This window comes from Primulina huaijiensis, chromosome 4, assembly GCF_012295235.1.
Source record: "Primulina huaijiensis isolate GDHJ02 chromosome 4, ASM1229523v2, whole genome shotgun sequence".
In the NCBI taxonomy this organism is placed as follows: Eukaryota; Viridiplantae; Streptophyta; class Magnoliopsida; order Lamiales; family Gesneriaceae; genus Primulina; species Primulina huaijiensis.
The window spans coordinates 23,244,750-23,256,606 of record NC_133309.1 but is presented as its reverse complement, the minus strand read 5'-3'; the positions used below and the strand labels follow the sequence as shown (position 1 = coordinate 23,256,606).

General features: G+C 34.9%; 2 protein-coding genes across 3 annotated transcripts; one reads left to right on the top strand and one right to left on the bottom strand.

Annotated features, from left to right (window-relative positions):
* The first annotated feature begins 3,811 nt into the window (after window positions 1–3,811).
* Window positions 3,812–4,402, top strand: LOC140975000 (protein COFACTOR ASSEMBLY OF COMPLEX C SUBUNIT B CCB3, chloroplastic-like). Its single transcript, XM_073438493.1, has 2 exons — window positions 3,812–3,912; window positions 4,024–4,402. Exons 1-2 carry the CDS (start codon window positions 3,812–3,814, stop codon window positions 4,400–4,402), a joined length of 480 nt encoding a protein of 159 aa, XP_073294594.1.
* Window positions 4,403–5,471: 1,069 nt separating this feature from the next.
* On the bottom strand, window positions 5,472–10,417 carry LOC140975519 (anaphase-promoting complex subunit 8-like). 2 transcript variants are annotated; one of them, XM_073439261.1, is made up of 5 exons: window positions 10,154–10,417; window positions 9,711–10,041; window positions 6,141–7,391; window positions 5,968–6,057; window positions 5,472–5,865 (listed from the first exon to the last, which is right to left on the bottom strand). In XM_073439261.1, the coding sequence occupies exons 1-4, from the start codon at window positions 10,237–10,239 to the stop codon at window positions 5,986–5,988; spliced, it is 1,740 nt and encodes a 579-aa protein (XP_073295362.1). In that variant the 5' UTR covers window positions 10,240–10,417; the 3' UTR covers window positions 5,472–5,865; window positions 5,968–5,985. The 2 variants fall into 2 exon arrangements, with proteins under 2 accessions (XP_073295362.1, XP_073295361.1); XM_073439260.1 differs by having other exon boundaries at window positions 5,474–5,883.
* Between the last annotated feature and the right edge of the window lie 1,440 nt (window positions 10,418–11,857).

Here is an 11,857-nt window from a genome sequence, read left to right as displayed (position 1 = left end):
AGTTGATGAAAACTAAACATTAACAAGTTACAAGACTAAAGCAAAATACAGATAAACCTACAAAACTAAAATTGCAATTTTTCCTAACATTGTACGGTATAGGGACAAAATTCATTTTTCAACAGGGAAATCTGGAACCGCTGCTCGTAGGTGTACACTGGATAAACTCTTGGGATGAACGCTATAACTTTCACATCATGTCAACCAGGTAAACCACATTAGAGAAACTCAGAAACCTTGTATGACATGGTCATTTTCTTAATTTAAGGAGTGTTTGTTTGAAACGTTCACTAATCGTTTTTCTTAAAAAGTACTATAAATTTTTTTTCTTTCTAATTCATTCGGCCGAAACACTAAGCATTTAAAATATGAATATTTTGCACCATTTAAAAATAAACCAATCAACTATTCTTTGAAAATAAAAAAGAAAGTAATTCAAAACATAAAATCATAAAACGTCAACCAACCTAAACTAACATTATTTCAAAAATAAACTTAACTTTAACATCATCTCAAAAACCTCTCAGAAGCATCATAAGACATAAAATCCTTTAAGTAGCTTAAATCTTAAACATAATTTTGCGGAAAACTAGCGATGGTCCTCGGGTTGTGTACACATTCAGTCCAGCAAGACCAACCATCAAGACCTCCATTATTATCAAGCTCACCTGCATCGATCACACTTACTGAGTCTATTGACTTAGCAAACTTTAACCATGATAGCGAGTAATACATATACATTCACAAGCAACAATGAAAATAATTTTAATAAAATATCTTTTCATGAACATAAACTTTACCATTTTCCTTTCAACATATCATATCATATTTTCTTTCATCATATACATATTCGTTTTTTTTTATTATTATTATTGAATTCAGATCCTCAATTGTAATTTTCATATTAGCTGTAGATCGATGGATCCATCTACGTATTACCACGGTACCGGGCGGCGAGGACATCAACGACACTCTCACTCGTCAACTGAGTCTCGGCCTTACATATCAAGGTATCATCGTATTAGTCACAATCAATCAACCTCCTTCAACTTTTCATATTTCCATCACTTATAAAAATTCATGCACATATAAATCATTTTTCTTTTAAACCAAGCATTCAACATGTCTTTTAGCATTAACGTTTCATCATAAAATTTCATAAATATTTTAACATTTATTAAAGCATTTAGGGCACTGTCAGGACGTCTAACATTTTTCAAGTGTAAAATGACCGTGTTGTCCCGTGAAATCCCAACTTTCCCAATTTATCCTTATACATTAAAATGACGACCCAAATCATTACAAACATAGCATATCACCTCAAAATACAACCATAAATATTTCTTAGACGTAAACTTAGGCTTCTCAACTAATTTCTTAATTCGTTTTTAAACTTAGACGTGTATCCCGGTTTTGACTCGTATGGACTCGAAACTTAACAAAACTTTACCAAATTCCAACCAAGGCTTAATAACACCTAACTAAACCATATTCAACCCAATTCAAGCCCATTAAGACCTTCGAACCATCCTAGACCATCTACTGAACCTTTCTTGCCCAAACTCAAAAACCCTAGCCTCCCTAACCATGCACCCTTCAGCCTTAGCCACCAACCAGCCCAACCAGACCATAGCTGACCCTCTTAGGACCATAATCGAACCCTAGGCAACCTACTCGACAGAACCGAACACCCCCAAACGCGCCCAGCCCTTCCAGCCACGTATAAAACACCTCAAAATACATCATTTTCGAAAATTTCATTTAAAATATACCACACATTAAACAATAAAAAATAATTATTTAATAAAATATTTTCTCTCATATGGTCATGGCCTCCATTCCTCAATCGCGTCTCGAATAACTTTTAAAACACAGTTTTATGTATTCATGTAGAAATGTACATTTTGAACATGCAAACATGCACACCCTATTAAATTTATGCCATTAAAACCATTTAATTGGTCATTTTTCATTTTCCCTAGATTCGCATGCAGTTAGGTTACGTTATCTTATTTTGGACCTTACATTTTTATAGTTAGATTTCGAACTCAGCATCACATGCTAAAAAATGACCTTAATCTATATCATAGGGTTTGTAACTCATCCTAGATTAATGTCATATTTTCATGATAATAAAAAAGAGGTGTTTTGAATAATGTAGTTTGGATCTTTAAATTCTATGACCTTCTAAGCCAAGATTAATTTCAACATAAAAAAAGTTATGAAGGTTAGTTCAAACTATTGTCTCTATTATACATATTTATATAATATTATGCATAAGGTATAATATAAAAATTTCTATCTATTTTCAAGGAATAATTGTGAAAGCAGAAGAACACCACCAAACTTGTATCTATTTTCTATCTATTCATGTGATATAGGGTAGGTCTTACATGAGTTTTTTGAGTATAAATATGCAATTTTGGAATTTATTATTTAAGTAAATAAGAAATATAATATTCAACCATCTCTATGTATAGATTGATTGTATTTTTAAAATTTTGAATATATTATTAAATTTTACTTCTCACTGACAAAATACACTTTCATAATGTTCGGCTTTCTAGCATGAACGAGAGTCAAATAATGGAAAAATAACTGATTGAATTAGTTTTTTTTTTTTTAAAAAAAAAGATATATATAAACTCAAATTGGTATTCGTCTGAGTGAATATTTTTAGGCTCGAACTTTATTTGAGTAATTGGAGGTTGAACTTACAAGTTCGATTTTATTGAATATTTATTGAGTTTGAACTCAATCTAGTCGGTATGTTTGGAAAAATGTTTCTCCACTTTTAAGAATTTGGCTGTGAGATCTGTAATTTGTCATTGAAGTCAAGTTCAGGTCGAGTTTTAACCAATATTTTAATGAACTATTTGCAAACAATTCGATTCGGTTTTTTTTTCTTTGAGTTGTGTTAATGGTTTGTTACAATTGGATTTCGAATATGTCAATATGATATATTATCTTAAATTCGAGACTTTGATTTGATAGGCAATAGACTATAAGCAATCGACTCAATGAATTTTAGAAACCTATCACAAAGTAAATTTTATCGATTAAAAATAATATTCGATCATAAATGTTTTTAGCTATGGCATATGTAACATTAGCTATGAATACTGATTAAATAAGTAACATAAAAATCGCCTTCAAATGTTTCTAAATTCACGGTGATATATAAATTAAATAACATATATATAATTTTTGACGTGTTTAAATTTAATTTTAGTTTGAAATGTAGTTTTTGAATATACATATCCAAAGTTATATATTGCGCTTATTTTTTAAACGTAGATGATAATTTTGAGCATGAACAAGATGACATGCCACTAGACTATTTTTAGGAAAACACAAAAGACACAACTAAAGGGCGTCCCGGCTAACCTATTATAAAATAGTTTAATTATCAGACGTAAAATGAAGTATTAATTGATTACACATATTTGTTTCATCTAACGTTTAAGAGTTGAATTTTTTATAAGACGGTTTTGTGGATTCCTATTTGTGAGACATGTTGATTAGATCCATATTTATAGTGAAAAATAATACTTTTGATACAAAAACTAATATGTTTTCATAAATCAGATCGGAGCTCCGTCTAACATAATCGACTCTTAAGATGTCTTATAAGAGTTTTTGTAAAAAATTTAAAGACATTTCATCTTGGATAAAAATATTTTATGTTCAGATCATATATATATATATGTGTGTGTGTGTAACGGTGTATTATATATTTATACACAAAAAGTATGTACATGCGTATTTAAATGACACATTGCCCACATTAATATTTAAACACAACCTAAATATGAGAATCCAGGCTCCAATATTAGAATTCAAGCCTGAACAGATGATGTATTGTCCATCTACTGCTGCTGCTGTCGGAATCCTGGAATCCCCTCCCACAAGGTACCAAATCCCAAGATTTCCACACAAATACAGAGCACGATGTTCTTTAGGGATACCCTCGTCTTCTCCCTGCAATCACACTCTTCTTTCCTCCTTTTCAACCTTATCCAGAGACTCTTTAATCAGTGGACACGAAGTCTCCAAGATTCCACGTCCTCCATTACTGGAAACACTGGTGTTAATGGATTTGGACCCTGCTACGGCAAAGCTCGCAATTGGGTTCTTGGGCCCGTTTTTCTCTGCATTCGGGTTCCTGTTCGTTTTGAGGATAGTCATGTCTTGGTATCCCAAGTTGCCTGTCGAGAAGTTCCCTTACGTTGTGGCTTATGCTCCGACAGAGCCACTTCTTGTTCAGACAAGGAAGTTTATTCCACCCGTCGGTGGAGTTGATGTCACCCCCGTTGTCTGGTTTGGATTGGTCAGTTTCCTTAGTGAGATATTGGTCGGTCCGCAGGGGCTTCTTGTTCTCTTGTCTCAACAGCAGGTTTAGAGTTCATTTAGGTGCGTACTCGACGTGCAATTTTGAATGGAACTTTGTGCTATTTTTGCTGTGCTTTTGTTACTTGTGTATATCTTCTGTGTTAACTTTTTTATTTTCAAGTTATGCATGAAATCAGGATGATTTCCATGATAGCATTGATATAGAAATCTAAGCATAGTGAAACAAAATCAAGAATTTTCAGTAAATGCATAGAATAATAGGTAGCCATTAGACAAGAATACTAGTTATAATTAGTTATTCTCACTCCGCGAGGCATCGCTACGTAGTCCTATCCCGGGCAACTACTACTGGATTTTGTATTGCTCAATCACTGCGAAGGCTATAGTAATCGTTATTGTTCATTGGATTCCAGAAGAACTACTTTGAGGTTTAGAACATTTGATGGCTTCTTCGAGCAACCGAGAATCATTTGGTTGCAAGAACACTGTATTTTTAAAATAAAGAAGCGTCATCTTGGCAGGTTTATTGAGACCTTGTCCATTGGAGATCAAGCTTTCTCACATATTTCCACAAAGAACTTGATGCTACCAAAACCATGTCTTCCAACAACGAAGTCCTTTACATTGCAGCGAAATCTTGGTTCAGCTCCTTCCTTTGCAGCTAACTCCTGGAATCGTGGCTCCGTAGAATAATCAGAGTGACGAAGCTTAGGCATCAGTGCCTCAATGTTGCTCCATGCTCGAACACAATAGCAGCTTCGCCAGCTCTATGGCTTCCTAGAGATCCCCTTTATTTGTTGAACGATCATCAAGGACCACATTAGTTTTTGAATTCCGTTTGACAGAATTAACTAGTTAAGCTGAAGTGTAACCAGACAGCCACTTCAGTACAGAAGAACGCAGAAAAAATTTGTACAAAAGATATGAAGTCCATGGACATTCCAGGCAGTCATTAATGGATAAAATTTGAAGTAATTTTGGAGCATTCTGTGCTTCTTGTTCTTTTGCAGTTTTGCCTCAGCAACAGGTTTAGGTTTCATTTGTGATTTGTGTCAAGTGTCAACATCTTTTCAATGGCATTGTATTGATATAGAAATCTAAGAATTAGGAATAAACAAAATCAGATTTTTCAAAGGATGCACATAATTATAGGTAGCAAGTACACAAGGATGCTTTAAGGTTTATTGGACATTTCCATCCGGAGAAATTGATAATTTTTACAGACAAAAGCATAGGCCTCGAAAGGTAGTGTATTCTAGTGTTTACAGTCTTGCAAAAACGATATCACAAATAAACTAATACGGAAAGGGAACCAAAGAGCAACATTTGATAGACACGCCATTGTTGTCTGTTGAATGAAGTATGTGAAGTCCTTAACTTTCTGATGTGTTCCGGCAATCTGGTACTCATCAGGTTCATATCCTCGGTTCAACATTCATGAAATTCTCTCGGACGAAGTTTGAAACGAAGGATATGGTTTGAGTTGGAAGGGCGGATATCAGGTTACTCCATCTGATAAAGATTTAAAATCTGTTGATATAGAAAAAAATATCATTAAATAGTAGAAAATAAATTGCAAACACATGGATTTGACAATCATCAAAGCAGCCTCACCGCTTAAGTTTAAGTAATTTAAGGAGGGAAATGCTCGACATCCCTCGAGTATCTTATTCCTCGAAGAAGATTCTTTGCAGTCTCTTTCTCCTGCACACAGAAGCGATGGTGCAATGAGAATCACAATTCACACTACCCACGTAACATAAAGCACACAATCTAATATAACTTACTGGCCCAGTATAGTCAAGAAGACGAGCACAATAAAGTTCTGCTTCATCAAATTTCTCCTGGTTTTTACAATGTTGAGCAAGAAACATCAATGCTTCAACCATATTTGGCCCTTCCCTCTCTTCAGCCTCCATTCTCTCCAAATCCTGCTTGTAATAAAATGCCGCCTCTTCGGTATGTCCAAGTTCACAGTGAAGCTTTGCCAACTGGTGGAGAGCAATGGCTTCCCTGTCATTGCAATTCGCTGCTCGTTTATAACATTTGATGGCTTCTTCGAGCATATGAAGTTGCTCAGTTTCATAGCACTGAGCCATTGCAATCCACAACCGAGAATCATTTGGCTGCAAGAACACTGATTTTTTAAAATAATGAAGTGCATAAAAGGGCATTCCCATCATTTCATATGCTTGGCCTAATCCATACCAAGCTCTAAAGTCACAACAATTTATATCTACTGCCCTTCGATAGGCATCAATTGCAGCTGAGGTGTTCTTCATCTCCACGTACTCGTGACCCATAAGAGTCCATGCTGATAAGTAATTCTTATTCAGTTTAAGAGCCCTACGGAAATACACAACCGACTTTTCATGCTGCCCTTTCAAACTGTAATAGTTCCCAATTATGCAGCATGACTCAGGTCGGTATTTATCAGTCAAGAACACACGGTGGGCTAGATAACTCAACGCAGAGAAACATTCCTTGGCATAGAGCACATTGGAATACATATCCATATCTTCAATCCTATAAGGATCGTTTCTTAAGAGTTCTTCGAATATAATTTCCACCTGTTCGAACTCCCTGAGATTATATTGAGCTTTAGCTATTTGGGCTTGGATGTAATTGCTGCAAGTGAATGTTCCTTGTAAATATTCATACTTTGCCAAGGATTCGTTAAGCATCCGGAGTTCTTGGTAAGCACTGGCAAGGAAAAAGTCCTTCATCCAGTGATTACTGAGATTAAGACTATTTAATGCCTCACTTGTGGTACACAAGACTTGTAGCTCAGACCAAGCACTCCAGTTCCAAGGGTAGTTATTCACAGACTCAGCAAGCACAGCCCTAGCGATATTCTCACTGCCTTTCTCCTTGAGAACAAGTCCATACACATAGAGACCAAAAGGGTCAATTGTTCCATTTTTATGCAGTGTTGACAGTTCTTTCTCAAGAGAAACCAGTTCTCGGTTCACAGCATCACTCTTGCCCAAAGGTCCCTCGAGTTCTATCATCTCTTCTTCTTTTCGTTTTTCCCCGGCCTTCATCAAGAAAAGGAAGTGAATAAAATTTAATTAAGCCTTTGTGGAAGATAAAATATGTGAAACTTTTTGTAAGATGATACAGCTCATGAAGCCACAATGCACATTTAATAATGGGAAAAAGAGGATCACTTGTACGCAATGCCCAGTACCACAAACAGCTGGAAATTGCAATCATAATTATGCAGGTTGGAATCACATAGAGAAATAGACCTAACACCAAAGGCCCATATGCTTGCTCCAAATTGTTTCTGTTCATGGGTTACAATAGATACCAGTGCAAGGGTTACAATAGATACCAGTTACATGGCTAAAATCTCATGGCAACAATCAACATTTTGTATGCCTCTTCTCCATGTTGAGTAAACATGTAATCAAAATCATGCCACCACTTTAACTCAGGAAAAAAAAGAAAGAAAAGATAATGCCACCACTGTTTAAATTTCAGATAACCGGACCTATTACATGGTGAATCAGAAATCTAACAGTCAATGTTCATCAAACATGCATAACTTCTTTAAAGCCTGACAACTTCAATTAATGAACTTCTTGTAATTTCACCAATCAGCCATGAGTTAGAAGCTTATTTATGATGGGCACAGATATATATTAAGAATGAGGGAGGGGGAGGGAGGGGGCAAGATAGAGAGATATAAGATAGTGGTCCCCTGCTCAACCACATAATAACTAGAAGAATTTACTTTTTCCCAAATCTCACAGATCATTTTGGTCAATAGGAGCACAAACCGAAGCGTGCCAAAGCAAGATCTTATGGCTGGGTTTGTGTTCCTTCCTTTTCATAAATGGGATCCTATTTTAATGCTCAAGTACCGATGTCAAAATTTAACACCCCGAGCATGAGTATCTACATATAATCTTTTTTTATGCAAAGAATTGCTAATTCCAACCATATGGGACATTGATAGATAGTCGCATGAGCAACTTGCACATAAATTCCACGTGCAAAACTCTTCTGGCTTTTAAAATAGAAATGAGCTTTCTTGGTCTCACTACTTACAGTAGTTGTTTTGAGGTACCTTTCAAAATCTTCTTGTTTAGCACTTTCTTGCCATAATTTACAGGGATTTCTTGTTCCCGCTTTCCAGTTTTTTCCCCCAGAATTCTATGTTCTCAGGATTTTAACACAATCTCATATTGCATCAAGTACTGTTGCTGGTTATATGTGTTTACTGCAGCATGAATGTGCAACGAGATAAGCGAAAAGTACACAAATATTCACAATAAGACGATTGATGTTGTTATCTACCCTTGTATAACATTAATCATATGAGTCCAAAAATCAAAAGTTTCTATTATTTCCTCTCCGTGTGAATCTTCAATCATATGTTTGTCTATTTGTATTTAGCTATTAAGTATTAATCAAAATGTTCAAGCGGACCTTCGAAGGAATACATGTTTGCTAACCATTGACGCAAAATGAAGCACAAGTTTCGAACTACTTGCTGTAGCTCGAGTAAAAGCAATGTTACCTCCTCCTTCCTTTCACACATGAAAGATAAGTAACAGGAAAAAAGTCAATTTCCTATGCTTTACAGAAGACAATTGATTAGTTCATCCAAAGTGATGATTTTGGAACCCAATGAAATGCTCAAATCAGAAGAGATCTTCACTATTCATACATATTCGATTCTCTTCTGATTCAATAGTAAAAATGTAATAAGTTATTGCAATGTTGATATTTCCACTGAAAGTCTCATGAGATATACTGATCCACAAACCACATATCTGCACAGAAAGAAACTGATCTAAATGCTGAGTCATTTAACCTAAGCATTAACCGGCCAAACAATCCTATCTACATACAGAACATGCTGGAGGGTACTTTCAGAAAATCGAATGTTTATGTTGTGTCGTTCTGCGGCACAATCTAAGAAACAAAACTACCCTTCCACTTATATTTTATTCAAAATCTGTTGATGCTAAAATTGAAGTAGAATAAGGGATAAAGGACAAGTATTCATTTCCAGAGCATCTCAAATTCATAGCAAGATCTGAATAGGCTAAATCGACCCATAAGGATACTAAATTAAGAGATACAACACACTCAAGTTGACAATACTAAACCTTGATATTCATTGGTCGAGCATTAGAAAACCAGTCATGAGCCACCCCTAGACTAGTTGCTCAAAATCTGAAAGATGAGGAATTGTATAATGCATAGTTCAATTTTCTTCATTTTCCAAAAGTTTTGCTTGAACTAATGAACTATTAGTTCAAGCAACAGCCAGAGTTCAATCAGCCAACATGTAAACCAACATCGAAATACAAATGCATCCCACATTTAAGTCAGAAACCAACCAAATATAGAGAGTAGAAGCGCAAGAATACTGCTTTCTTCCCAGTCTGATCTCGTAGCACATGAGCAGCCCTCCTATACTCCTTGCAGTCAAAGTAAGACTTTGCCAGCAGATAAATATCACCGTCAATCGGATCATAATCATACTCTTCCATCCCCATCATTGTCGGCGTGGCAACATATGACATCCCGGCAGAAGGTGTGGCCGATGAATCTCCGGCATTAGTGCTGCGGAAGCGACGACGGATGCTGGAGCTGCCACGCTGGAATCTGGTATGTGACGGGGTGTGCTTTGAAGGGTCTTGTTCTATTCCCATCAATTGCTCCGCTGCCCTGAAGAAATCAAGAATCATAAAAACCAGAAAGAAAAGGCTGGGCCTTTTAACTAATCGGACAATCCTTTAATGGAAAAAAGATGGGTTTTTGAAGTGGTTAAAAGCTTTACCATTTGGAAGCTGTGTACAGGCCACGGTCACTGAGGTGGCGGACGGCGGCGCGAAGCTCAGTACGGCAGGTTTCTTTAGAGGACATTGTTCAGGAGAATTTTGCTTCCCGTCCTATTTTAATTCTTCACATTACTTTCTCTCACTCTATGCGTGTGTTCGGAGAGATTTATTTTTCGTGTGAATAGAAGGTTGTCGGGGTTCAAAGGTGAAGCTCAGATAGTGAAATTTGAATTCGAGACGGAACGTAAAGGAGGATGAAGGGGTTGGATGAAGGGTCATTTATTTTTTTATCTTCGGTCAATTTTTTTTTTTTTTTTTTTTAAAGAGAATGATCTCTTCAAATGAAAAAGTTGATTTCGAGATAATTTCACTTGAGGAAGTCATTTTCTTAAAAAAATAGTATTTGAGGAGGTCATTTTCTTAAAAAAATAGTTGACCGAAGTTATTTAACCAATTTTATCTGATTGTGTCGACGTCGCCTGGTGGTTTCAGCTCAAATAAGTATTGAATTTAGATCTTTTACAAAAACATAAAAATATTTTCCTGTTTCTCCAGGACAAAAATATAGAGCTAGTAAAATGTATCAAATATGAACAAAAATTCAAAAAATATGTACATCTATCAGAGAAATCAAAATAGGTTGAGGTTGTTGGATTGATCTGTCCGACCCCACCAAATAATAGACTATGGTCGGATGCAACCAACTTGCCCCGACCAACTTAATATGTAAGCTCATCCCATCTAGTAAAATAGGTATGTTTCTCAACGCGTCCAAATGACTGATCGGCCTACCCCATGCTGCCAAGTGATGGATTGCGGATTGTCTTGACTAGTTAGCTCGTTTTGACAGCTCTAACATTTATCAACAAATATTCAAAATGTTATCTTGAATTGATATGTCAAATATGGATTTCGAGATCTTTGTCAGGAATAATTACATTTGAGGTCGTATTTAAATAGATGAATCAATTTGAAATAAAATTGAGTTTGGATGGATAATTTTAAATGTATTTTTGTTTTTTTTTTTTAACGTGAAACTAGGAATTTCAAATTCATATATTATATGTTAATATACTATTTTTATGTCGATTATGACAAATTTCAAATTCAACAGATAACGAAGTCATTTGAAATTCATTATATCGGGGGATAGTAATGTATTAATAAATAATGCGAACATTTAAATTTTGATATATTATTTAATTGTAAACAATATACAATGATAAAAATTCTTCGATTAAAACACAATTTTATAAAATTTACATATATAATAACAAATCATTTGTTTGTTTGAGCAAATCTATTTAGCAACGTATATCAAATCAAATTCTAAATAGTTAATTTTTTAAATCATTGTGACGATTTCGAATTCATCTCAAAATTTGTTTCAAATCCTCTCTTACGATACTGTATCAAATCCAAACATTTCAATCCAAGTGGATCTCAAAATCGGTCTATATCCTATTATATAAGTTCTTAATTTTTTCTATGGTTTTTAAGAAATCAAATTAATCTCAACATGAAGTTATTTATAATTATATCCTCAAATCTTTCATAAAATCCAAATGTAATTCAAGTGAATTTCAAATCCGATTCAGTTATATAAGTCAATAAATTCTTTCATTTAAAAAAAAACATAACCTATTTTATATACTAATCAAGAAATTTTATATTTTGTAAAAGGAAATTGATACTCAAAACTA